The sequence below is a fragment of the Pelodiscus sinensis genome, chromosome 19 (assembly GCF_052426305.1).
Source record: "Pelodiscus sinensis isolate ZL-2025 chromosome 19, ASM5242630v1, whole genome shotgun sequence".
NCBI classification, from domain to species: Eukaryota; Metazoa; Chordata; order Testudines; family Trionychidae; genus Pelodiscus; species Pelodiscus sinensis.
Genome location: NC_143070.1, coordinates 2,293,440 through 2,318,871, shown reverse-complemented (window position 1 = coordinate 2,318,871; position 25,432 = coordinate 2,293,440). Strand labels below are relative to the sequence as shown.

Below are 25,432 nucleotides of genomic sequence, written 5' to 3'. Positions count from 1 at the left end.
TTATCCTCCGTCCGACACGCTCCCACGCGCTGGTCCCACATCGGGCCTCGAAGGGGGCAGGCTCAGGGGGATTTGTGGGGGGGGGCGGCCAGCCCCCTGGCTGTGGGGCCGGCCTGGCTGTGTCGCAGGCACCTCCGGGGAGCCTCTATCCCTCGCCCGGCGCTTGCCAGGCCGGGGTGACTCAGCGTTGGGCCCGGGGCCAGGTGCCCGCTGGGCGGCTGAGCCGCAGTGCAGGTGGGGGGAGGGCGGGGGACCCGGGGGGGGGGGGGGCAGGCTCTGGTGGGTTACAGCAGGGACTGGAGAGGGGCTCGGAGCACCTCCCTGGCTTGGTGCCTCAGTTTCCCCCAGTGGGAGTTCCCTCTCCCAGGCGGCCCCCCTCAACCACAGAGGGGCGTGGCCTGGCCTGGCCCCTCCTCCTCTCTCTCTCCTGCCTCCGGCTGCCTTGCCGGGAGCTGGGTGTGGGGGGGTCTGTCCTGAAAGGGGGCAAAAGCGGGGAGGGAGACAAGCCACTGGAGGCCAGGGCCAGCCAGGTAGGGAGAGCCCCGCGCGGTGTCAGGGCGGGGGGGGGGTGGGGGTGATGGGGCAGGGGCTCTGCAGTGGGGCTGGTCCCTGGGAGATCGGGGTTGGGTCCGGGCGTGGGGACCTATGGGGGGGGTCTGAGGTCTGTGGGTTTTGGCCAGCTGGAGGGAGGGGACCCAGGCGTGGGGGGGGGGTTGTGTTACACTTGGTCTGGGGGTGGGGTGTGTGTGTGTGAGATTGTCTATAGGTGCATGCGGGGTTGTGACATGCGGTGTAGGGGGAGGGTTCTGTGCGTTTGTGTTGTCATGGGTTGTGTTCGTGTTTCCAGGGGCTTGAATGTGGTGGGGTGGGGGGGTTGTGTGCCCCTAGGAGGAGTGTTGTCATGTGTTCTGGTGGTGTGTATCTCTGGGAGTGGTGGGGTGTGGCTATTGTCTGTCTAGGAGGTGTTTGTGGTGTGTGTTGTAGTGCTGGAGTTGTGAGTCTCTGGAAGATGTGTGTTGTGTGCAATTGTGTCTCCTGAGGTGGTGTGTTTGTTATGGGTCTCTGGTGTGCAGTGGGGTGTTGTGTGCAGGAAGACGTCTCTGGAAGATGTGTTGTGTGCAATTGTGTCTCCTGAGGTGGTGTGTGTGTTATGGGTCTCTGGTGTGCAGTGGGGTGTTGTGTGCAGGTGTCTCTGGATGGTGGTGTGTTTGTTGTAGTGCTGGAGTTGTGGGTCTCTAGAACGTGTGTGTGTTTGCAGGTGTGTGTCTTGAGGTGGTGGTGTGTTGTGACGCTGGAGTTGTGGGTCTCTGATGTGCAGGTGTCTGTAGAACTAGATAGTGGTGTGTTGTGCTGTTGGCGTTGTGGGTCTCTGGAAGGTGCGTGTGTTGTGTTGTCTCTAGGTGGTGGTGTGGCGCTGGAAGGGGTGTGTTGTGCGTCTCTAGGCAGTGTGAGGGTCTGGCTGTGGCGTGTGTTGTCTCGGGAGTGCAGGCGAGTTGCTGGTTGTGTGAGTGCGACACACTGTGTGTGTGGGGGTGTTGTTCAGTCCCAGCCAATGGGGGGGGGGGGAGAATTGGGGGTTTCCTGCAGGCCAGGCTGAGCTGAGGGGCAGGGCCCCCACTTGTGGGTCTGGCGGGGGGAGGGGGGCTGTGTGTGTTGCAGGGGGAGGAGCGAGGACCCCGGAGTCCAGGCGGGTTCCTCCCCCAGGGCCCCGCCCTCCGTCTCCACCCTGCTGCTCCACAGAGATAAGGGGGGGCCCACGCAGGGAGCGGGGGGGGGGGCTGCCCCTGCTTAACCCTTTGCTCCCCACAGCTCCATGTTCCCGCCATGGGGCCCCCTCTCTGGGCCCTGCCCCTGCTGCTCCTGCTGCCCTGCGGGGCCCTGGGCTTCTTCCCCAACATCTGGTCCCGGGCCATGTCCCTGGCCTGGGGCTCCATCACCCACCAGGACCTGACGGAGGAGGCCCTGCTCAACGCCACGCTGGAGCTGCTCCGGGACCTGCCGGCCCCCCAGGGCGGGCGCCTCGCCCTCGAGCGGCTCCAGGTGAGCTGGGACCCTTGCCCCGCATCCTGTCCCCCGCCCCAGGTGGCTGAAGCTGGTGATCCTGAGCTCCGGCATCCTTGGGATCCCCAGGCTCTGGTGTCTCTAGGCTCCGGCGTCCCTGGGATCCCCGGGCTCCGGTGTCTCAGGGCCGCTCTTCCCCCAGGGCCGGCCCCTGCTGGCGGACGAGGTGTTTGCCGCCTACTACGGGCCGGGGGTGTCGGCCCGGCGGTTCCGGGCGGCGCTGGCCGAGGTGGCCAACGCCAACGCGGCGCTGGACTTCGTGCCGCCGGCGCGGGACGACCCGGTGCTGCACTTCGACAGCGAGCGGCTGCGGGCGGGCGGGGCCTGGCTGCTCCGCGCCCGCCGGGAGGTGCTGGAGGCCCTGGGCGCCGAGCTCTACCCCCTGGCCCGCCGGCGCCTCGGCCAGCTCCTCCACTCCCTGCAGGTGAGCCCCTGCCCCCACCGGGCCCAGGTGTCGGTCTGTCTGCCCACCCGAACCGTCCGTCTGTCTCTGCTCCCTTTCGCATCCCCTCCTGTCCATCTTCGTCCCTGGCCACCCACCCGGTCTGCCCGTCTGGCTCTGCCCCGTCCGTCCGTCTAGCCGTCTGTCTCTGCCCCGTCTAGCCATCTGTCTCTGCCCCGTCCGTCTGTCTAGCCGTCTGTCTCTGCCCTGTCTAGCCGTCTGTCTCTGCTCCTCCTGTCCATCTTCATCCCTGGCCACCCACCCAGTCTGCCCGTCTGGCTCTGCTCTGTCCGTCCGTTGTCTAGCCGTCTGCCCCCGTCTAGCCGTCTGTCTCTGCCCCCGTCTAGCCATCTGTCTAGCCGTCTGGCTCTGCCCCCGTCTGGCTCTGCCCCCGTCTAGCCGTCTGGCTCCCTGGCCACCCATCCAGTCTGCCCGTCTGGCTCTGCTCTGTCCGTCCGTTGTCTAGCCGTCTGTCTCTGCCCCCGTCTAGCCGTCTGTCTCTGCCCCCGTCTAGCCGTCTGTCTCTGCCTTGTCTGTCCATCTTTGTCCTCATCCACCCATCCTGTTAGTCTGTCTGTCTCTACACCCGTCTAGCTGTCTGTCTCTGCCTCCAGCCATCTCTGGCCCCTCCCTGTCCATCTGGGCTGTCTGTCCGTCTGTCGCCCCAGCCCTCTGGTGATTCTGTCTGGCTTACCTGTCTGTCTGTCTCCGGCCATCTGTCCCTGCCACCCCCTCATCTCGGCCTTGTTCCTCCCTCCTCCTCTCCCCCCGGAGATGTGTGTATCTGTGCGTCCGGCCCGCTCCATCCCGGTCCGTCTGTCCAACCAGCCATCTCGCCCCACTCGACCCCTTCCATCCATCTCTCTCCCGTGCTTCACGGCCCCGGGTCTGGCCCGGGGGGCGGGCGGGGGCCCAGACGCGTGACCTATTGGGCCAATCGGCTCATGGTCCGTCCATCCCTCTCTCCTCCCCCCCGCAGGATTTCTACAGCCACACCAACTGGATTGAACTAGGACACAGCACGATCCACCCGGACCTGCTCCAACCCGGCCGCGTGCTGGGCTCCATCGCCAGAGGTACCAGCCCCCTGCCCGGCCCTGGGACCCTCGCCCGCCCCTGCCCCTTTCTCCGGAGAGCCCCGGGGGGGCTACCCCGCCAATGGGGGGGTTTCCCCGTAACCCGCTTGTGGTTGTGGGGCGGGTTCCCTGCAGCTGTTAGCCGCCAAGATCGGGACCCCACCTGGCTAAGAAATTCCCGGTCTCTTTCTCCTGGGGAAACTGAGGCACGGGGCGGCACAGCGTCCGAGGGCAGGGTGGGCTTTGAGGATGGGACCCAGGCATCCGGCCAGATCCGCTTTCGGGCCCCCCCTTCCCCTTTTCCCCGTCTCTCCCGCAGCCGACGACCCGACGTGCCGGCCCTGTGTCGGGTGGACGTGCGAGGGGAACCTCCTGGACTCGCTCTGGCCACGCGGGCTGCTCACCAGCGGGTATTTCGGCACCGAGGCAGAGAAACCGCCCGGTATGGCTCTGGGGGGGCTGGTTTTGGGGAGGCTGTTCCCCACCTCTTCCCCGTTTCTCTCTGATTTCTCCCCACTCTGGGGGTGGGAGAGCTTGGCACCCCGATATTTTATAGGCACGGCCATGATTGGGGGGGACAAAGGCAGGCTGTGACCCCCCAAGGGAAGGGCTCAGGTGGGGTGAAGAGCTACGGATTTTGGGGTGCATGTGGGGTGAGTGCTGAGGCCGCTGGGAGGGATTTTAAGGGGGTTCGCCGATGTCTGGGGATCTGGAGCTTGCTGGGAGTCCTGGCTAGGTTGGGGGGGCAGACGGCAGGACCCCAGTAATTTTCAGGGGTGCTGCTGTGGGCAACAAATGCCATGCGGCTTGGGGTGAATTGGGGGGCAAAAAGGGGACCCCAATATTTTGTGGGGGACACGAAGGCAATTGAGGCAGCTGCCCCAGGTTGGGGGAGTCAGGGGACCCCAATAGTTTTGGGGGGACAGGTGTGAGGGGAGCAGGGTTGGGTCAGAGGGTGACCCCAGGGTGGGGGGAAGAAGAGGGGGCGATTTTTCGCAGGAGGGTTGGGAGTGCGGGGGGAGATTTAGGGGTCCAGGCTGACGGGGCCCCCCCACTCTGTGCCCCCCCGCAGGGAAGTGCAGCCATGGGGGGCAGTTTGACGGCAGCCGCCTGCAGGAGCCCCAAGGGGGGGTGAACAAGGACAGCTCGTCCCCCCTCTTCTCGCCCCACCACTATCTGCACAGGGCCGCGGCCGGCCTGGCCCGCGAGGCCTCCGTCCTCTTCCTGCGCCAGCTGCGCCGGGACCTGGCCCACGACCGGCGCTTCCTCAGGTGACGGGCCGGGGGGGGGGGCGGGGTCACTTCCCCCGTCCTGGCCTGGTCTCCCTCCCCCGCCCCCAGATCTGGGGTCACTACCCCCCCAGCCTGGTCCCTCCCGAGATCCGGGGTCACGTTCCCCCTGGTCCCTCTGCACCTGGATCTGGGGTCACGGTCTCTCCCTCCCCCCCCAACCTGGTCCCTCCCCAGATCCAGGGTCACATCCTCCCCCCCCCCCCTTCCCCTGGATCTGGGGTGATTCCCCCGCCCCGCCCCCCCGTGCACTCCTTCCTGCCCTGGCCGGGGGGGTGGCCCCGGGGGGGGGTACGGGCCCCGATACTGACGGCGCCTCCCTCCCCGCAGGATGCTGGAGGCCGGCTCCGGCGCGGGGCTCAGCCTGGTGGTGGACACCACGGGCAGCATGGGGGAAGAGATCAGCGCCGCCCGGCTGCAGGCCCGGGCCCTCGTCTCCCGCCGGCTCGGTGGCCCCTGGGAGCCCGACGCCTACCTGCTGGTGCCCTTCCACGACCCTGGTGCGTGGGGGGGGGCTCAGAACGACTGGGGGGGGGCTGGCAGGCCGGGGAGTGGGGGGGAGCGAGATTTAGGGCAACTGGCGTTGGACCCTGCCTCGGTTTCCCCGCCTCCCTGCCTCAGTTTCCCCCTCTCAGGCTTTGGGCCAGTGCACAAGACGAACGACCCGGACGAGTTCCTGCGGCTGCTGGATTCGATCAGCCCCCTGGCTGGGGGGGACGAGCCCGAGATGTGTCTGTCGGCCTTGCAGGTACCGGGGCCCCCCATCGCCCCCCCATCCTGCTCCCCCAGCCCCCCTGCTTTTTAGCCCTCTGTTACCCCCATCTGATCCCCCGATTTCCTTCCCCTCTTCGCCACACCCCAGCTCTCACCCCCTCCCCCACGCTGCCCCCCCCGAGCATCTCTCTGCCCTCCCCCCCCACAGCTGGCCCTGCTGCATTCGCCCCCCCTGTCGGAGATCTTCGTCTTCACGGATGCCTCGGCGAAGGACGCCCACCTCCGGGACAGCGTGGAGGCCTTGATCCAGGAGCGCCGGTGCAAGGTGAGCAGAGGGAGACCCTACCCAAACAAATCCCCCCCCCCCCCCCCCGGAGACCCTACAATAACAAAGCGGCGGTGCCAAGGGGAAACGATACAGCGACGCGACGCCGGACTTGTGGGAGGCCCTGCAATAACAAACCGTCCTCGCGGAGAAACGTGAGAAATCGAAACAAGGAGAGCGCTTTTGGTAGGCCCTACCATAACAAACCTGCCTTGCCACAGGGAACCACAAGGACAAAAGCGGGTTTTTTAGGCCCGGATATAACACGCACTCGAATTCATCCTGTGTTAAATAGCGAACCATAACCACGTTAGTACTTTGAGTAGGCCCTACACTAACAAACCAAAACCATGCCTGTGCCAAAACAAACACCAGAGCTTTCACTAGGCCCTACAATAACAAACCACCCCACTAAAGTTGTATTAACAAACCATGCTTCGAGTAGGCCCTACAATAACAAACCAAAACCGTTCCAGTGCTTAGGTAGGCCCTACAATAACAAATGAAAACCATCCCAGTGCTTTGAGCAGGTCCTCTACAATGACAATCCAAAACAATCCAGAGCTTTGAGTAGGCCCTACAATAACAAACTACCCCACCAAGGATTAAACATACAGTAACAATCTAAACCCATGCCAGTCCTTAGAGTAGGCCCTACGATAACGAACCACCCCACTAAAGATTTCAGTAACAAACCATGCTTTGAGTAGGCCCTACAGTGACAAACCAACACCATCCAGTGCTTTCAGTAGGCCCTACAATAACAAACCACCCCACAATAACAATCTAAACCCATGCCAGGCCTTAGAGTAGGCCCTACAATAACGCAGCAACCCAGCGCAGCACCGCCGCTGCCTCACGCTCTCGGTTTTGCCCCGCGAGGTGACGTTCCTGATCACGGAGGACCCCTCCAGGCAGCGGGCGAGGCGGGAGGTGCTGGCGGCCGACCGCTTCGACCTCTACGTGGCCCTGGCCCGCGGCTCCGGGGGCCAGGCCATCTTCACCGACAACGCCCACATCCGGGAGGTGGCCGGCGTCCTCGGCGAGGCCACGGCGTCCTCGGTGAGGCCCGGGGGGCGGCGCGGGGGCCGGGGACCCCGGCGGCCGGGCCGGCGCTGACCCTGGGGGCCGTGTGTTCGCAGGTGACCCTGTTCCGGTACCAGAAGGGGGCTGGGCCGGGCCCTGGGGGGCCGGGCCGGAGGAAGAGGGCCGCCTGGGAGAGCCACGGCTTCTGGCTGGACAGCCGGGTGGACGGGGCCGTGGTGACTGTCCAGGGGGCTGTCGGCGCCTTCCGGCTGCGGGACCCCACGGGTGAGCGGCGGGGGGGACACGCTCCCCCCCAGCAGGGGCGAGGGAGCCGGTCTCCCGGCCTCCGCCCACCCTCCCCTTCTCCCCGCAGGGGCCTCCCAGACCTCGGCCGCCCCCCACGGCTCCCTGGGGGCCAGCGTTCGGCTCGGGACGCTCCACCGGCTCGAGCTGCGACCCCGCCCGCCCGCCGGCCGCTGGACCCTGGAGGTGTGGGCGCAGGGCGACTACTCGGTCCACGTGCGAGGTGAGGGAAGGGGGAACCCCGGGGGGGAGGGGCTGGGAGTAACGCCCCGGAATAACAACACCGCTTTGAGTAGGCCCTACAATAACAAACCAAAGCCAGACAAACGCCAGTGCTTTCAGTAGGCCCTGCAATAACTAATCACTCTACTAAAGATGACATAACCCCAAAACAAGCCCACCGTTTTGGGTAGGCCCTACAATAACAAGCCAAAGCCATGCCAGCGCTAAAACAAACCCCAGTGCTTTCAGTAGGCCCTACAAGAACTAACCGCTCTACTAAAAATGAAATAACACCCAAGCAAGAAGATCGCTTTGAGTAGGACCTACAATAACAAACCCAAGCCATGCCAGCACCTATACAAACACCAGTGCTTTCAGTAGGCCCTACAAGAACTTACCACTCTATTGAAGATGAAATAACACTAACAGGAGACCACCACTTTGATTAGGCCCTACAATAACAAACCCAAACCATGCCAATGCCAGAACAAACGCCAGTGCTCTCCCACCCGGCCTCAGGACAGGGCCTGACTGGCTCGGGGGGGGGGGGGGAATGGGCCCCCCATCTAATGGGGCCTCCTTGCTCTGTTCCCAGGCCAGAGCTCCCTGGATTTCCTGTACTACTTCGCGGTACCCACCGAGGGGCGCCATCCCGGCCTCTTCAAGCTGGACGGTCACCCTGTGAGAGGTACGAGCTGGGGGGGAGGATCTGGGGGGCTCCCCTGGCAGGCAGGGCTGCCCCATTGCCCCAGGGTTCGGGCAGGGTGGCGGGCTGAGCTGGGGGAGCGGCCGCCCGGTGCCGTTCTGTGTGGCTGTTCCCCTCAGTGCCCCGCCCCAGAAGTAGCCGCATCGGAGCGGAGGGCTTGGGGATCCGCCGCGGCCGGGGCTGGTCACGTGGCGGGGCTTGAACTTGGCTCCGGTTCTGCCCCGACAGGGCTGCCGCTGTGGCTGGTGGTGGCCGGGACGGGGCTGGCCCGGCCGGGCGAGGGCGCGGTGCGGATGGAGGCGGTGGAGCTGGCTGACCCCCGGACGGGCCAGCGGCTGGGCACGGAGCTGCCGCTGCAGGAGGTGGCCCCGGGGTCGGGGCTATTTGCCACGGCTCTGCCCCCGGACCTGCCCCCGGGGGACTTTGCTCTGATCCTGCGGGGCTCGGACGCCCAGGGCCAGCGCGTGGAGAGACCCGCCCCCCAAGTCAGCACGGCCGTGGGGTTCCTGCTGCAGGTCGGTGCTGGGAGCGCTGGGCTGCAGGGAGGAACAGGGCGGGTTGGGGGGTACTGGGCTGCAGGGAGGGGGTGGAGAACTGGGGGGGCGCTGGGCTGCAGGAAGGGGGGTGGGGAGCTTGGGGGGACTCTTGGGGGGGCGCTGAGCTGCAGGGAGGGGGTGGAGAACTGGGGGGGCGCTGGGCTGCAGGAAGGGGGGTGGGGAGCTTGGGGGGACTCTTGGGGGGGCGCTGAGCTGCAGGGAGGGGGTGGAGAACTGGGGGGGCGCTGGGCTGCAGGGAGGGGGGTGGGGAGCTCTGTGGGTGCCGTGCTGTGTGTGGGGGGCACCTGCGGTACCCCCCGAGCCCAACTCGCCTCGTTTTTCCCCTCCCCCAGCTGAGCAGCGCCGGGCCCCTGGTGCCGGGGCAGGCGGGGGCCGTGGCCTGGCGGGTCTGGAACCCCGAGTCGCCACGGGAGCTGGGCCTGGCCGCCAGCAGTGACCCCGCGTTCCCCCTCAGCGTCTCCAGCCCACGGTAACGCCCTGGGGGGGCCCTGTCCGTCCATCCATCCCTCCCTCCGTCTGTCTGTCTGCTTGGCTGCCAGACTGTCCGTCCCTCCTTCCTCTGGCTCCCTGGACGGGTCTGTCTGTCCGTCCCTCCTTCCTCTGGCTCCCTGGACGGGTCTGTCTGTCCGTCCCTCCTTCCTCTGGCTCCCTGGGCGGGTCTGTCTGTCCGTCCCTCCTTCCTCTGGCTCCCTGGGCGGGTCTGTCTGTCTGTCGTGTGGCTCCCTGGGTGGGTCTGTCTGTCTGTCCCTCCCTCCTTCCTCTGGCTCCCTGGGTGGGTCTGTCTGTCTGTCTGTCCCTCCTTGCCCCAGCTCTCCGAGTCCTTCTGTCCGTCCCGCCGACACGCCCACGGCCCTGTCTCTCTTGCAGGCTGCAGCTGGGCCGGAACCAGACGGCGACGGGCGTCATTACCCTGCAGGTGCCCGACAGCGCCAGCCCCGGCTCGGCCATCACCGTCACCCTCCGGGCCGAGCCGCTGGCCCCCGCCGGGGCTGCCATCTTCGCCTTCCTCCAGCTGCTCGTGGGGCCTCGGCCGCCGGTGAGTCCAGGGGGCGCCAGCAGGGGGCAGCGACGCGCCGGCGATAAAACCCCCGGGGAAACAAGGCCTGGACTCGGTGGGTCGTTCAGCGAAGCCCCAACGCGAGGAAAGGCCCAAACCGTTGTGGGTCTGGGGCCCAGGGGCAGGCGATTGGTTTCCGGTCAGTCGCTGTGAGTTATGAAACACTCCCCGAACTCGGGGAATCGCTAAGACGAGACATTGAAATTTAGCCTCCTGAAGCTGCAAATCGTTAGTATCAAATGCAGGCAATTAAAATGTCACATGCCTGGTGATTACCCGGCACAAAATGTGGGGAATCGTTAAGACGAGGCGTTGCAATTTAGCCTCCTCAAGTTGCGACGCATCAGTATAAAATGAGGGAAATTAAAATGTGGCGATTGGCCGGCACAGAACTCGGGGAATTAAATGTTCAAAGGGACGTCGTGCGTTTCCCCTAGTGTGAGAGGGAACCGAACGCCGAAGAGTGGTGCTCGGAAAAGCAGGGACGTGACGTTTTCCCAAAGCTTTGAGTTGTGGGTGTAAAACTGGAATCGACCTCGAGAGGCATCCAGTCCCGCCCCCGGCCGTCATGGCGGGACCAAGCGCCGTCTAGATTGGTGTTTCTCAACCTTTTTTTAATAAAGTTCCCCTTTTTCAAAACCCCCAAATAAATACCCCTTAAAAAAAAAATACCCGCAGTACCTAGTTTTCAGACGCACACGATTTTCTTTCGACCACTGCAACACGTTTGTTTAAGCAACTTGCTGTAGTTGAGCAAATATACCCTGCACCCGAATATACTCCGCCGTTTTTCCGAATGGGGTAAAAAAGCTCTTGTATACCCCGCGCATGAGTATAACCCGCAGGGTTTACAAGACTTTTCTTTCAAACTGTGCTGGGGATATTAGCTGATTTACAGTGCCGGGAAGGCAAGCAGGCGGGAATTAGCCAGCCTAAATGCCCTGGGTCCTGTGCAGCCTCCGGGCGTGGGGAGCGCTCATCCCACTGGTTCTTGCGTCTGCGTGGGAACCAAGGGGATGAGCACTGCCCGCCCGGAGGCTGGAGGCTGCGCAGGAACTCACCGGGTGGATAAAAAAAATATTGTATGCGCCGCAGCTGAGTACATCCCGCATGGGGCTGGGGTGTAGGGTTTGTAAAAACACACACAACCCACGGGCTATATGCGCTAAAGTACGGGAATCGTAGCCGGGCAGGTGATGAAATTTTGGGGTGCAAAAATAATCCGGTTTCTCCAAATGTCAGTTGTTGATGGACCCCCCCAGACTTCTCTCAAGTACCCCGAAGGGTCCTCGTACCACTGGTTGAGAAACACGGATCTAGACCGTCCCCAACAGGCGTCTGTCCGACCTGCTCTTCAATATCTCCAGGGATGGGGATTCCACAACCCCCCTGGGCAATTTATTCCAGTGTTTAACCACCCTGACAGGTAGGAAGTTTTTCCTAATGTCCAACCTAAACCTCCCTTGCTGCAGTTTAAGCCCCTTGCTTCTTGTTCTATCCTCAGAGGCCAAGGGGAACAAGTTTTCTCCCTCCTCCTTGTAACACCCTTTTAGATGCTTGAAAACCGCTCTCCTGTCCCCTCTCGGTCTTCTCCTCTCCAAACTAAACAAGCCCAATTCCTTCCGCCTTCCCTCCTAGCTCACGTTTTCTAGCCCTTTCATCCATTTTCTTGCTCCTCTTTGAACCCTCTCCAATTTCTCCCCATCTTTCCTGAAATGCGGGGCCCAGAACTGGACACAATCCTCCAACCAGCGCAGAGTCGAGCGGAAGAACGACTCCTCGTGTCTTGCTCACAGCACAGAATCACGTTGGCTTTTTTTGCAACACCCATCACACTGCTGACTCCTATGTAGCTTGTGGGCCACTCTCACCCCTAGATCCCTTTCTGCCGGACTCCTTCCTAGACAGTCGCTTCCCGTTCTGTGTGCAAGACGGATTGGTTCCTTCCTTTTTGCGTTTGTCCTAATTCAACTGCACCCGATCGACTTGCGCCCACTTCTCCGGTGCGTCCGGATCAGGTTGAATTTCAGCCCTGTCCCGCAAAGCGCACGCAAGTAGGGAAACGCTGTTTGCAAAGCCTCGGAGTGGCCCGTGTGAACCGAGGTCCGTTCCAGGCCGCGCTGTCGGTGGTGCGCAGGAAGCCGCGGAAGCGAAGGAGTGAATTAAGGTTGCGTGCGTGAATAGGAAACGGGGCAATTCACAGCCAAGCCACTTGGCCGAGACGTTCTGGAGAGCTAGGGAAGCAGCGGGCGGAGAAAATGGGTGAAGGGGAGGGAGATGAAACAGCCGGAACAGGTGGTGGCGCGTGGAGGGGAGGGGAGATTCTCCGTGTGGAGTTGTGACGGTGCGCGGCGTCTCTCGGGGTTGTCAGCCCACCCTGGCGCTTTGTTCCCGCAGGTGCCGAATCACCCGCCCCCTTTCTGCAACGTCAGTGGGGTGGCCGGGGCCTGTGGCCTCCCGGGGTCGCCCTGCCACGAGCGCCGCTGGACGGCCCGGCTGCGGATCTGGGATGGGGCCGGCGTCGGGGTGGTGCTGGCCGGAGATGTGGCCGTGCCCCACTGGCCGGATGGAGAGGCTGTCACGGCCAACTTCTCCGCGGACTGCTGCACCCGGGAGGCGGAGCTCCTGGTGACCAATCAGCTGGGGGAGGAGTATTGGTGCCCAGTGGTGGTGCCCCCTGCTGGCGGCGTGGGGGACCTGGCCCTCGCCCCCTGGTGGTGGGTGGCAGCATTGGTTGGTCACATGGTCGGAGGCTACACGGTGCCCCCTGGGTGCGGGTGGCTCTGGTAGAGCACCCAGTCTAGCCCATGGCTCCGGTGGAGTCGGGCGGGACTGCGCCCCGGTGGGCGTGCCCTCTGGTGGAGACGGGCGGGACTGCGCCCCGGTGGGCGTGCCCTCTGGTGGAGACGGGTGGGACTGCGCCCTGGTGGGCGTGCCCTCTGGTGGAGACGGGCGGGACTGCGCCCCGGTGGGCGTGCCCTCTGGAGTCGGGCGGGACTGCGCCCCGGTGGGCGTGCCCTCTGGAGTCGGGCAGGACTGCGCCCCAGTGGGCGTGCCCTCTGGTGGAGTCGGGCGGGACTGCGCCCCGGTGGGCGTGCCCTCTGGTGGAGTCGGGCGGGACTGCGCCCCGGTGGGCGTGCCCTCTGGTGGAGTCGGGCGGGACTGCGCCCCGGTGGGCGTGCCCTCCGGTGGAGACGGGCGGGACTGCGCCCCGGTGGGCGTGCCCTCCGGTGGAGACGGGCGGGACTGCGCCCCGGTGGGCGTGCCCTCCGGTGGAGACGGGCGGGACTGCGCCCCGGTGGGCGTGCCCTCTGGTGGAGACGGGCGGGACTGCGCCCCGGTGGGTGTGCTGTTGCTACAGGGTGCTCTCGGATGGGCTTCTATGATAGAGCACTCAGCTGAGCTTTTCTGCCGCTGCACTTGGGTCTGCTGGGAGAAAAGGGACTGGTGACACCGTGGAGTCTGTGTGGGGAGAGGGGTTGGGGGTTCACGGGGCTCATACAGCGGCACCCCAGGGTGAGGAAGTCAGAACCGGGCTGGTTGCGAGGAGCTGACCCCAACATACTAATCATTCACAGCCAAAAATAGATTTATCCCAACTTTGGGGGAACTAACGTGACCCCCTGCCTCAGTTTCCCAGCACCAATGCTCTGCGTGAGGAGAACTCATAGAGGTCTGGGTCTCTCAGTCCTGGGGGCAGGATTCGAACTCACCAATCAGGTCTGTTGGGTACACTTCCTGTCTCTGCTGGGCCAGTCCCTTTTCCTGTCTGTGCCTCAGTTTCCCATGCTTTGATCTGTCGAAGTCTTTCAAAGCTGAAACGGTCCAATGTCTGGGTGTAGGTGGCGTGCAGCGGGGTCCATACAGCGCCTGGCACTACGGGGGCTAGGATCTTACTTATGGAAGGTGGGGTAAGCCTGTTTCCCCACTTTTGGCAGAGGTGCGGCTGGGCTGTATAGTTTTTGGCTCGTTATTTCCATGCTGTGAATCAGTTTTTGGCTTGTTTTTATTGCGGGTAATTCTGGTATTTCTGGGTTATGATTTTAAGTCGGGTTTGGGGCACGGATGTTTGTGCTAATTATTGGGGGGATGGGGGTTTAAAGATAACAAAGCTTGTGAAAATTAGCCTGATGTAAATAAAGAAAATGGATAAAGCAGCAGAGGAGGCGAGTTTCGATTCCGATCTGTCACACTGGGACACGGGGCTTTTTCCCTCTAGGGGGTGCCGGCTTCCACCCAGCCCTGGGTCAGGGCTTAGCTGGCTCAGGAACGGGGCACTGAATAAAAAGGTGAAGCTAAATTCCGTCTCTTCCTTTCAACCGAGTTTATTATCTTAATTGCAATTAATTTATTTACAGCTGTTAGAATAAATACCATGTAGGACTCTTTGCCCCACGTCCATTGTCTGGAGTGGGGGAGGGTTGGAGGGCTGCCACGGGAATTATCCATGCAGTCCCCCACCTTTAAAGGTGGGCGGTGGAAAGGGAATCGCCATCGGCTTGTAGCAGTAGAGGGCTTATGACACAGGTGAGATTAGGTCTGAATCCAGCCCCTAGAGGGTGCTTGGCCATGCAGAACACACCAGAGGGGTCTGAGGGAGACCCCTAAAGACACTTTCCCCCGTGTGTAAGGTTTGACAGCTATGTGGGGCAGAGGGGGTTGAAGGGAAAGTAGGGGAGATGTGGGGCAGGATGGGGACCCATAGAGCTATAGCCAAGGGTCCTGCTGGTGCAAAGCACTGTGGGTATTCCCCATGGAAAGCCCCTTTGGACACTGTTACCCATAAACCTTCACTGTTGCTTTTCCCTGCCCCCAGTTGGGAAGACAAGCCTGTTACTACAGGAAGTGATGTCATCAGGAAGCCAGGTGTGTGATGACATGAGGTGGTTGTATCAGGCCACGTGCAGGTGTCCACGAGGGAGGCTGGGACCTCAGAGGATGGGGTGGGGTTGGCAGCAAGCGCACACGGGCTGGAGGAAGTGAAGAAGGAAGGGACAGGAAGTGACGATGTCAGTGACATCATCAGAAATGGCACTGAGGAGGAAGTGATGTCAGAAGAATCTGAAGAAGACATGCTGCCGAGTGACATCACAGACCAAGGAGAGGAAAGAGGAAATGACATCACAGGACAGGAGGAGGAAGCAGGAAATTTCTTCATGGTGACCTGGGGGAGAGAAGGAAGTGACCTCATTGGCCTTGGGAGGAAAACGGGAAGTGAGGTCACTGGGCCGCCGTGAAAACGATTACGCTTTTCTCTCCGAAGGAAGTGACTTGGGTCCAGCTGGTGTGAGAGGAAGTGATGTCACAGCGTGTCGCCAGGAGGAAGTGACCTCGCCAGGCCAGTCGGCGGCAGGAAGTGACCTCGCCCGTCAGATGAAGGTGGACTCCTTGTGGCTGGGCCGCCGGTAGCCCTGGCTCTCCTGGAGCTGCTTGCACATGGCGGCCTTCTCCTGCTCCAGCTGGGCGATGCGGTCGCTCTTCTCCGACACCTCCTGCCGCGGAGAGGACAGCGGTCGGGCTCGGGCGGCCGCATCGCCCGGGCCCCAGGGCCACCCCCAGCTGAGAAAAGGCGGGAGCACGGACTCCCCCGGCTCCTATTGGGTGGCCAATCTCTGGCCTAACCTCCCGGCCTCCTTCACCCCCCCGCCCTCGGGCGGCCATCTTGGATCTTCAACCGACGTCAAGGAAGACCTACTGTGGTGGCCGTTTCGTGGCACCGCCTCGTCCCTGGGCAGCCACCATGGGGTGCCACCTCTCAACCGGACCCCTTGGCTTAACGGGCAGCGAGGCTTTGTGAGGCGGCCATTTTGCCAACATCGGACAACGAAGAGCTCTCCATTCATGGACCGTTCGTGGCCCTGGCCTCACCACAAGGACGTGGTGGAGACCTTTGGCACCTGGGCAGCCGGCCTCGGCCACCATCTTGAATCCAGACCTCCAACCCCACCTCGCCATAGGGCGGCAGGGCTGGGTGGGGGCGGCCATCTTGAATCCAGCTCTTGCCCACCCTTGGTGGAACTGGCCACATCTTGGTCTGGCCACATCTGACCCAACCCAGCCACCAGGGGGCAGGGCGAAGACGTTGGAGAGTTGGCCAACTTGACCGACAGCCCAAGGAGGCAGGGAGGGACTTGCAGCGTCTACCATTTTGGACCATCCTCCGCTGCCCTGGCTTTCCGGCTCAGGTGGTGTAGGAATTGCTGCTCCTTCCCCCTGCCCCTGGGGTCCCACTGCCACCTCCCTACCTTGATGAGGAGGTGGTTCTGCTCCTTCAGCACGTGCACGGCTTGCTGCTGAAATTCCTGCTTCTTCCCCGTGGGGAAGAGAGGCGCCCCGCACCTACCCGAGGGGAAGCAGTGGGGAGGGTCTGCCTGCGGGAGGAAGGGGGAGAGGACACATTAGTTTTCTTCTGTACCAGGCACAGTGTGCACAGGTCCCCTATTGCTCCCCACCCCACGGCTTTCCCTGTGCCGCTCACTCATGCCCCCCTGCCCACTGGTCCCCTACCCCAGCCCCAGCCGTGCTGACCTTTCCGGGGCTGGCCAGTAGGTTTCTTAACCCAAGATTCACCTCTTGGATCTTGGTCAACAGGAGGCAGCTCTGACTAGGGCAGGAATCTGGGAAAAAATCCTAGGGGAGCAGGGAGGAGAAATACATGATGGGGGAGAAAAGTCCAGCCATGGAAGTTGAGGTCCTCTGCTGGGCGACAGGGTCCTCTGGACCCATCCGACGGACCTTTGGATTTTCCACTGCACCCACAATCACACATCACCCCTCTGTTCTGGGATCAGTGGAATGATCCATTTCACTCCCCCCCCCAGAAATGGAACAGTCCTTTTCACCCACCCAACCCTAAACAATGGAATGATCTAACCAGGCTAAATCACTTTGAAGCAGTTCAATACCCCCCCCCCCCCATAATGAGAATGGAATGGCCCATTGCCTCCCAATACTGTAATGGATCCATCTGTTCTACAATGGATCAGTCCATTTCCCCTCCAAGAAACACTCACAATGGACCTGCCTATTTACTCCTAATGGTACTGATCCATTCCCCCTTCCCATACCAATGGACTGATCCACTCCCTGACCACCGCCCCCCCAAAAGGAAAACCCAACCCTCTGTACAACCCCCCATTAAACACAATGGACTGTTCCATAATGCCAAGTGTTGATAATGGGCCAACTATTCCCACTTCATTTTCCCCACTCCGTTGCTTTGCTCCCCTGCAATACGAATAGACTGCTCCATTGCCACCCTATTGATAAGTGGAGCAATCCCTGCCCCCCCCTCCACAAAATACCAGTGGACTGATCCTTCCACCTCCACATGTTAACAATGGGCTGAGCCATCCCCATTCTAGTCACAATGGTTTGATCCACCCCCATGATAACAATGGATCAATACTCATAGGTCAGTCCACCCCCCCCCCTCACCATCTAAGGGACTGATCCAACCCCCTTCCAATACAAATGGTTTGGTCCATGTGCCCCCTTATTTAAAAATATTGGCCCCATCCGATAATGGACTGACCCATTGCCTCCCCCAGTCGAAAACATTGAACACACAACCCCCACTGTAACAATGGACTGATCCAGCCACCCCCCCCCCCCGACAATGGACTGACCCATGCGCCCCCTCCCCTGCGGGTGGTACTTACCGGCTCCGCCCCCGCCTGCTCCTGCCGGCGCTGGGCCTCCAGCAGGTGGCGCCGGTACCAGCCCCGCAGGCGCTCGGCCAGCTCCAGCCCCTGCAGCAGCGCGTCCCGCTCCCGCTCCAGCGCCTGCCTGCGCTGCAGCTGCGGGGGCAGGGGGGTCAGCGGGGCCCGGGCGGGGCGGCCTAGGGGTTAGAGCGCGGGGGGGCTAGGGCGCCTGGGGTCTCTCCCCGCTCTGGGAGGGGAGCAGGGGCTAGTGGTTAGAGCAGGGGGGAGCCAGGATGCCTGGGGTCTCTCCCCGCTCTAGGAGGGGAGCGGGGCCTAGTGGTTAGAGCAGGGAGGGAGCCAGGATGCCTGGGGTCTCTCCCTGGCCCTGGGTTGGGAGCGGGGGCTAGTGGTTAGAGCAGGGGGGAGCCAGGATGCCTGGGGTCTCTCCCTGGCCCTGGGTTGGGAGCGGGGCCTAGTGGTTAGAGCAGGGGGGAGCCAGGATGCCTGGGGTCTCTCCCTGGCCCTGGGTTGGGAGCGGGGGCTAGTGGTTAGAGCAGGGGGGAGCCAGGATGCCTGGGGTCTCTCCCTGGCCCTGGGTTGGGGGCGGGGGCTAGTGGTTAGAGCAGGGGGGAGCCAGGATGCCTGGGGTCTCTCCCCGCTCTGGGAGGGGAGCGGGGGCTAGTGGTTAGAGCAGGGAGGGAGCCAGGATGCCTGGGGTCTCCCCCCTGCTCTGGGAGGGGAGCAGGGGCTAGTGGTTAGAGCAGGGAGGGAGCCAGGATGCCTGGGGTCTCCCCCCTGCTCTGGGAGGGGAGCAGGGGCTAGTGGTTAGAGCAGGGAGGGAGCCAGGATGCCTGGGGTCTCTCCCTGGCTCTGGGAGAGGAGCGGGGGCTAGTGGTTAGAGCGGGGGGGGAGCCAGGATGCCTGGGGTCTCCCCCCCGCTCTAGGAGAGGAGCGGGGGCTAGTGGTTAGAGCGGGGGGGAGCCAGGATGCCTGGGGTCTCCCCCCTGCTCTGGGAGGGGAGCGGGGGCTAGTGGTTAGAGTGGGGGGGGGAGCCAGGATACCTGGGGTCTCTCCCCGCTCTAGGAGAGGAGCGGGGGCTAGTGGTTAGAGTGGGGGGGGAGTCAGGATGCCTGGGGTCTCCCCCCCGCTCTAGGAGGGGAGCAGGGGCTAGTGGTTAGAGTGTGGGGGGGGAGCCAGGATGCCTAGGTGCTCTCCCTGGCCCTGGGTTGGGAGTGGGGGCTAGTGGATAGAGCGGGGGGGTCTGGGAGCCAGGACGCCTGGGTCTCTCCCTGGCCCTGGGAAGAAAGCGGGGGCTAGTGGTTAGAGCGGGGGGGGGAGGGGCGGAGCCAGGACGCCTGGGTCTCTCCCTGGCCCTGGGAAGGAAGCGGGGGCTAGTGGTTAGATCGGGGGGGAGGGGCAGAGCCAGGCCGCCTGGGTCTCTCCCTGGCCCTGGGAAGGAAGCGGGGGCTAGTGGTTAGAGCGGGGGGGGGCGGGGCAGAGCCAGGCCGCCTGTGTCTCTCCCTGACCCTTGGGGGGAAGCGGGGGCTAGTGGTTAGAGCGGGGGGGTGGGGCAGAGCCAGGCCGCCTGAGTCTGTGCCCGGCTGGCGGAGGGCAGTGCGGCCTAGCGGCTAGGCCCAGGCTGCCACTCACCCAGAGGAAGAAGCGCTCGGCCTCGCAGCTGCCCAGCCCGGTGCCCAGGGGCAGGATGAGGATGGTGTAGCCGCGCCGCACGGCGCCGGGGGGCAGCAGCAGCGAGAGAAGGGGGCAGTGCCCCATGGCGGGCTGGGGGGGCCGGCGGGCCACCCCCCTCCTCATCCCAGCCCCCGTCCTGGGGGAATTCCCCCCCCCCCCCACCGTTCACGCGGCTGCTCCTGCTCTGCCGCCGGCCCAGCGCGGACTGAGGGGCCCGGCTGGGGAAGCGGGGGGTGGGGGCAGGTCCGGGGGGGCAGGAATCCCAGCACGGTGCCCCGCTAAGCCCCCCGGCTGCTGAGCGCAGCGCTTCCCGGCCGGCAGACAAAGGCCCTAAGCCCCAGCGCCCGCCCGGCTGGGCCCAGGGACGAGAGGGGTGGGGGTGGGGCGCCGGCAGCGCTGTGGGGCGGGAGTGAGGGGCAAGGGCAGGGCTGGTGGAGGTAGGGATGGGGGGCGGGAGGGAGAGCTCAGGCCGGGGGGACACACTGCCCCATAGTTGTTAGTTTGGGGGCAGGAGGCAGGGCTGGGGGCGGGCTGGGGGGCAGAAGGCAGGGCCGGGGGCCGGGCCGGGGGGCAGAGGGCAGGCTGGGGGGCGAGCCGGGGGGCAGAGGGCAGGCCGGGGGCAGAGGGCAGGGTGGGGGCAGGGCCGGGGGGCGAGCCGGGGGGCAGAGGGCAGGGCGGGGGCAGGGCTGGGGGGCAGAGGGCAGGGCGGGGGCAGGGCTGGGGGGCAGAGGGCAGGCCGGGGGGCGAGCCGGGGGGTAGAGGGCAGGGCAGGGGCAGGGCTGGGGGGCAGAGGGCAGGCCGGGGGGCAGGGCCGGGGGGCAGAGGCAGGGCCGGGGGCAGGGCAGGGGGCAGAGGGCAGGGCGGGGGGCGAGCCGGGGGGCGAGCCGGGGGGCAGAGGGCAGGGCGGGGGCAGGGCCGCGCCGGGGGACTCACCGCCCCATAGTCGATGCCGTGGCTCAGCGTGTGGCGTCGGGGCTGGGGGGCGCGGGGGGCGCGGGGGCGCCCGGCCTGGCTCAGGGCGCTGTTGATGCTGCGAGACCGAGTCACCCCCCTGGGCTCCCCCTCCCCTGCGGAGAGACGGGGGGTCAGCCCCAGGCCGGGGGGGGGAGGGGGCCGGGCCCTGCCTCCGCTTGGCCCCTTGTGCTGCCCCCCGGCTGTAATTAACCGCAGGGATTAATTAAACTCATCGATCGCCGGCCTGGTCTATGCCCCCCCCCCCCATCCACGTCATTAACGAGCCACCGGCCGCCCTGGCCTCAAACCGCCCGGCCGGTGCCCCCCACGTCCCCCCAGCCCCGCCCCCAGCCCTGCTGCTGCCCCTCACCCCCGCCCCCCAGCCCCTGCCCCTCACTCCCACCCCCCAGCCCTGGGCCTTGTGTGGCCACCTGAGGGCTGGGGACCCCGGCGGGTAGGGAAGGGGGCAGGGTGTGTGGGGAGGGGAAGAGTTTTGGGGGCCGACGGGGGGGAGCCCTTAGGCCCAGTGGGCCGGGTTCCCGGGGGGCGGAGGGCGAACGCCCGGCCCAGCTGACTCAGCAGGAAGCCGGGGGCCCCGTGCCAGGAGTGAGCGGCGCTGCCCCCCACCCCGCCCCCCACGGACACAGCTGTGCCGCCCGGTGCCAGCCCGCACGTAGGCAGCTCCGCCAGTGCCCCCCAGCCCTGCCCCCCACTCCAGCCCTGCCCCCTGCTCTGCCCCCCAGCCCTGCCCCCCACTCCCGCCCTGCAGCCCTGCCCCCTGCTCTGCCCCCCACTCCCGCCCTGCAGCCCTGCCCCCTGCTCTGCTCCCCAGCCCTGCCCCCCACTCCCGCCCTGCAGCCCTGCCCCCTGCTCTGCTCCCCAGCCCTGCCCCCCACTCCCGCCCTGCAGCCCTGCCCCCTGCTCTGCCCCCCAGCCCTGCCCCCCACTCCTGCCCTGCAGCCCTGCCCCCTGCTCTGCCCCCCAGCCCTGCCCCCCACTCCTGCCCTGCAGCCCTGCCTCCTGCTCTGCCCCCCAGCCCTGCCCCCCACTCCTGCCCTGCAGCCCTGCCTCCTGCCCTGGCCCCCAGCCCTGCCCCCCACTCCCACCCTGCAGCCCTGCCCCCTGCTCTGCCCCCCAGCCCTGCCCCCCACTCCTGCCCTGCAGCCCTGCCCCCTGCTCTGCCCCCCAGCCCTGCCCCCCACTCCTGCCCTGCAGCCCTGCCTCCTGCTCTGCCCCCCAGCCCTGCCCTCCACTCCTGCCCTGCAGCCCTGCCCCCTGCTCTGCCCCCCAGCCCTGCCCCCCACTCCCGCCCCGCAGCCCCTGCCCTGGCCCCCAGCCCTGCCCCCCACTCCCGCCCTGCAGCCCTGCCCCCTGCTCTGCCCCCCAGCCCTGCCCCCCACTCCCGCCCTGCAGCCCTGCCCCCTGCTCTGCCCCCCACTCCTGCCCTGCAGCCCTGCCCCCTGCTCTGCCCCCCACTCCTGCCCTGCAGCCCTGCCCGCTGCTCTGCCCCCCAGCCCTGCCCCCCACTCCCACCCTGCAGCCCTGCCCCCTGCTCTGTCCCCCAGCCCTGCCCCCCACTCCCACCCCGCAGCCCCTACCCCCTGCTCTGCCCCCCAGCCCTGCCGGTGCCCCCCACTCCCACCCCGCAGCCCCTGCCCCTCACTTCTGCCCCCCAGCCCTGCCAGTGCCCCTCACTCCTGCCCCCCAGCCTTGTCTGTGTGCCCCACTTCCACCCCCCAGCCCTGGCGGTGCCCCTCACTCCTGCCCCGCAGCCCCTGCCCCCCCGGCACTGGGCCGGTCGCGGTGCGTGTAAATCCATCTCTCCCTCGCATTCGGGGCTTGCCCCTGCCCGTCCCCTTTAGAGAAACATTTTCTCCTGCCCGGCCGGGCTCTGGGCAAGTCCAGCCGGGCCAAGGCCGCCGGTCCCTGGCTCGGGGCACGGAGCCACTGAAGGGTCCTGCAGTAGGGGCCAAGTTGCGGCTGGCTCTGGGGTGGGGGGCTGGCTACAGGGGGACCCCTCGCCCGGCGCTGGGATGTGGCTGGCTCTGGGGTGGGGGGCTGGCTACAGGGAGACCCCTTGCCCGGCGCTGGGATGCGGCTGGCTCTGGGGTGGAGCAGCTGGGTCCCCTCTCCAGAGGGGATCTCCGCAGGCCGGAGTCGAGCGGGGCCCAGGCAGCAGATGGGGCCGGCCGGTGGGTCGGATTAGATGCTTTAATCTGGGGCTCAGAGCCAGGGAAATCTCCCAGGGGCCGGCCCGGGGGGTGCCCAGGGGGGGCTGCGCCTCTGGGGGAGGGAGGGTGGTGTTGGCCGGTTGTAGGGGGGTCCCGGGCCCCTCCAACCCGGGAGCACCCGGTCGCCGTTCGCCTGCCGTGGGGCCGGCGCCCTAGAGCTCTGGGCAGCCGTGGGGCCGGCGCTAAGAGGATTGGGGCTCTCCATGGCCGGGGAGACGGATCAGCCCGGCTAAGCCCCCCGGCCGTATGCTGCTGGCTGAGCCCTCTCGGAGAGGAGGGGGGCGTCTGGCCCCACGGCCGCCCGGCTGCCCGTCCTCCTCCGGACCGTGTCTGGCCCAGCCGGCCCTCCCGGCTGCCCCGCCCCAGAGCTTGTCGGGGTCACGCCAGAGATCCCAGGCGCCCTGACTGCCGGCTCTAACCACTAGCCCCCGCTCCCCTCCCGAGATCCCAGGCGCCCTGGCTCCCGTCTCTAACCACTAGCCCCGCTCCCCTCCCGAGATCCCAGGCGCCCTGGCTCCCGGCTCTAACCACTAGCCCCCGCTCCCCTCCCGAGATCCCAGGCGCCCTGGCTGCCGGCTCTAACCACTAGCCCCCGCTCCCCTCCCGAGATCCCAGGCGCCCTGGCTCCCGTCTCTAACCACTAGCCCCCGCTCCCCTCCCGAGATCCCAGGCGCCCTGGCTCCCGTCTCTAACCACTAGCCCCCGCTCCCCTCCCGAGATCCCAGGCACCCTGGCTCCCGTCTCTAACCACTAGCCCCCGCTCCCCTCCCGAGATCCCAGGCGCCCTGGCTCCCGGCTCTAACCACTAGCCCCCGCTCCCCTCCCGAGATCCCAGGCACCCTGGCTCCCGTCTCTAACCACTAGCCCCCGCTCCCCTCCCGAGATCCCAGGCGCCCTGGCTCCCGTCTCTAACCACTAGCCCCCGCTCCCTTCCCGGAGCCGGGGAGCGACCCCAGGCGTCCGAGCCCCACTCCCCGCACTCACGTGTGGGGCCCGCGCCGGCCGCCTCCTGCGCCGAGCTGTGTCCGGTCTCAGCCGGCGCCGCCCCGGGCCCCTCCGCCGCCTCGTCCAGGAGCAGCGCCATCCGCAGCCCGGCCACCAGGCGGGGGAAGCTGAGGTACCCGCCGCTGGGCCCCGCCACTTGCTGCAGGGCGGGCAGCACCCCCGGGGGCAGGCGGGACGGCTCCCCCGGGGGGCCCAGGCCTGGGCCCCCCCGGCCCCAGCGGCTGGCGATCTCCGAGAGGTGCACGGCCCCGCGCTGCTGCTCGTCCAGGATGTCGAAGAGGGTCCGGAGGCTGTGGAGGAAAAGCCGGGGCAGCCGTGGGGCCAGGGCGGGGTCTTCGGGGGGCAAGGGAGGAGGGGAGGCCACCAGGGCACTCATGGGTCGGAGCGGGGGTGGGTCTGGGGGCCCAGGCTCTCTGGGAGGGAAGTGGGGTCTAGGGGTTAGAGCAGGGAGGGGGTGCTGGGGGTAGGGCCCCTGGGTTCTCTGGGAGGGGAGTGGGGTGGAGTGGTTAGAGCGGGGAGGGGGTGCTGGGGGGCAGGGCCGCTGGGTTCTCTGGGAGGGGAGTGGGGTGGAGTGGTTAGAGCAGGGAGGGGGTGCTGGGGGGCAGGGCCCCTGGGTTCTCTGGGAGGGGAGTGGGGTGGAGTGGTTAGAGCGGGGAGGGGGTGCTGGGGGGCAGGGCCGCTGGGTTCTCTGGGAGGGGAGTGGGGTGGAGTGGTTAGAGCGGGGAGGGGGTGCTGGGGGGCAGGGCCGCTGGGTTCTCTGGGAGGGGAGTGGGGTGGAGTGGTTAGAGCAGGGAGGGGGTGCTGGGGGTAGGGCCGCTGGGTTCTCTGGGAGGGGAGTGGGGTGGAGTGGTTAGAGCGGGGAGGGGGTGCTGGGGGTAGGGCCCCTGGGTTCTCTGGGAGGGGAGTGGGGTGGAGTGGTTAGAGCGGGGAGGGGGTGCTGGGGGTAGGGCCCCTGGGTTCTCTGGGAGGGGAGTGGGGTGGAGTGGTTAGAGCGGGGAGGGGGTGCTGGGGGTAGGGCCCCTGGGTTCTCTGGGAGGGGAGTGGGGTCTAGGGGTCAGAGCAGGGAGGGGGGTGCTGGGGGTAGGGCCGCTGGGTTCTCTGGGAGGGGAGTGGGGTGGAGTGGTTAGAGCAGGGAGGGGGTGCTGGGGGGTAGGGCCCCTGGGTTCTCTGGGAGGGGAGTGGGCTCTAGGGGTCAGAGCAGGGAGGGGGGTGCAGGGTGGCCGGCAGGGGAGCGGGGAGCAGTGGTTAGAGCCGGGAGGTGCTGGCGGCTGGGTTCCCTCGCCGGCGGTGGCTGGGTCTGTCCCTCGCCAGCCCATCTCTGAGCTGGAGCCGGGGGGGGGGGGGGGATCCCAGCTGGGCACCGGTCACGTGACCCACCCGCCTGTCCCACTTAATCCTCCAGGCCGGATGATTAGCGGCTCCGGCTAATGAACCTCCCCGAATCGGGGTGAGGGGGTCAAGGAAATCAGCCCCCCCCTTTCCTCCCCGCCGGCCCCTGGCCTGGGACCTGGGTCGGGGGGTCTCCTGTGTGCAGCGGGGCGGCCGGGTTTGTTATGGTAGGGTCTCCTGGAAGGGCCGAGCGGTGTTACCGTAGGGTCCTGAAAGTGCTGGGAGGGGGCTGCCTGGTGGAGGGAGGCCTGGCCCGGGCTCTGTTTATTGTAGGGCCTACTGCAAGCACCGGCTCGGCCCAAGCCAGGGAACGGGGGCTTAGCCCCCGCATGGCGAGAGAGGCACCCCACCCCTGCCCTGTTCCCTGCCCCCTTCACACCCTCCCTCGGCCCCTGTGCCCCCCAGCTCTGCCCTCCAGCCCTACCGGTGCCCCCCAGCTCTGCTCCCCAGCCCTGCCGGCGCCCCCCAGGCTCTGTCCCCACCCCCAGCCCTGCTGGCGCCCCACACTCCTACCCCACAGCCCCTGCCCCCCACAGCCCTGCTGGTGCCCCTCCCTGTCACCCCCAGGCCCTGTCCCCACCCCCAGCCCTGCCGGTGCCCCACACTCCTACCCCACAGCCCCTGCCCCCCACAGCCCTGCTGGTGCCCCTCACTGTCACCCCCAGGCCCTGTCCCCACCCCCAGCCCTGCCGGTGCCCCCCAGCCCCTGTCCCCACCCCCAGCCCTACTGGCGCCCCCCA

The 25,432-nt window shown here is 66.1% G+C and overlaps 2 protein-coding genes across 6 annotated transcripts; one reads left to right on the top strand and one right to left on the bottom strand.

Annotated features, from left to right (window-relative positions):
• The first annotated feature begins 283 nt into the window (after positions 1–283).
• VWA7 (von Willebrand factor A domain containing 7) lies at positions 284–14,078 on the top strand. Of its 3 annotated transcripts, XM_089771711.1 has the most exons (17): positions 284–530; positions 1,810–2,040; positions 2,204–2,485; positions 3,483–3,579; positions 3,899–4,021; positions 4,652–4,850; positions 5,199–5,368; positions 5,504–5,616; positions 5,791–5,907; positions 6,790–6,969; positions 7,050–7,218; positions 7,307–7,459; positions 8,054–8,146; positions 8,393–8,679; positions 9,054–9,190; positions 9,589–9,757; positions 12,176–14,078. In XM_089771711.1, the coding sequence occupies exons 2-17, from the start codon at positions 1,825–1,827 to the stop codon at positions 12,566–12,568; spliced, it is 2,898 nt and encodes a 965-aa protein (XP_089627837.1). In that variant the 5' UTR covers positions 284–530; positions 1,810–1,824; the 3' UTR covers positions 12,569–14,078. The 3 variants fall into 3 exon arrangements, with proteins under 3 accessions (XP_089627837.1, XP_089627839.1, XP_089627838.1); XM_089771713.1 differs by lacking the exon at positions 2,204–2,485; XM_089771712.1 differs by lacking the exon at positions 284–530 and having other exon boundaries at positions 1,573–2,040.
• Positions 14,079–14,085: 7 nt separating this feature from the next.
• On the bottom strand, positions 14,086–25,385 carry SAPCD1 (suppressor APC domain containing 1). Of its 3 annotated transcripts, XM_089771714.1 has the most exons (8): positions 25,273–25,385; positions 24,893–25,104; positions 23,283–23,593; positions 20,047–20,180; positions 17,440–17,577; positions 16,307–16,408; positions 16,024–16,149; positions 14,086–15,270 (listed from the first exon to the last, which is right to left on the bottom strand). In XM_089771714.1, the coding sequence occupies exons 2-8, from the start codon at positions 25,021–25,023 to the stop codon at positions 15,148–15,150; spliced, it is 1,065 nt and encodes a 354-aa protein (XP_089627840.1). In that variant the 5' UTR covers positions 25,024–25,104; positions 25,273–25,385; the 3' UTR covers positions 14,086–15,147. The 3 variants fall into 3 exon arrangements, with proteins under 3 accessions (XP_089627840.1, XP_089627842.1, XP_089627841.1); XM_089771716.1 differs by lacking the exons at positions 16,307–16,408; positions 25,273–25,385 and having other exon boundaries at positions 24,893–25,238; XM_089771715.1 differs by lacking the exons at positions 24,893–25,104; positions 25,273–25,385 and having other exon boundaries at positions 23,283–23,874.
• Positions 25,386–25,432: the final 47 nt, after the last annotated feature.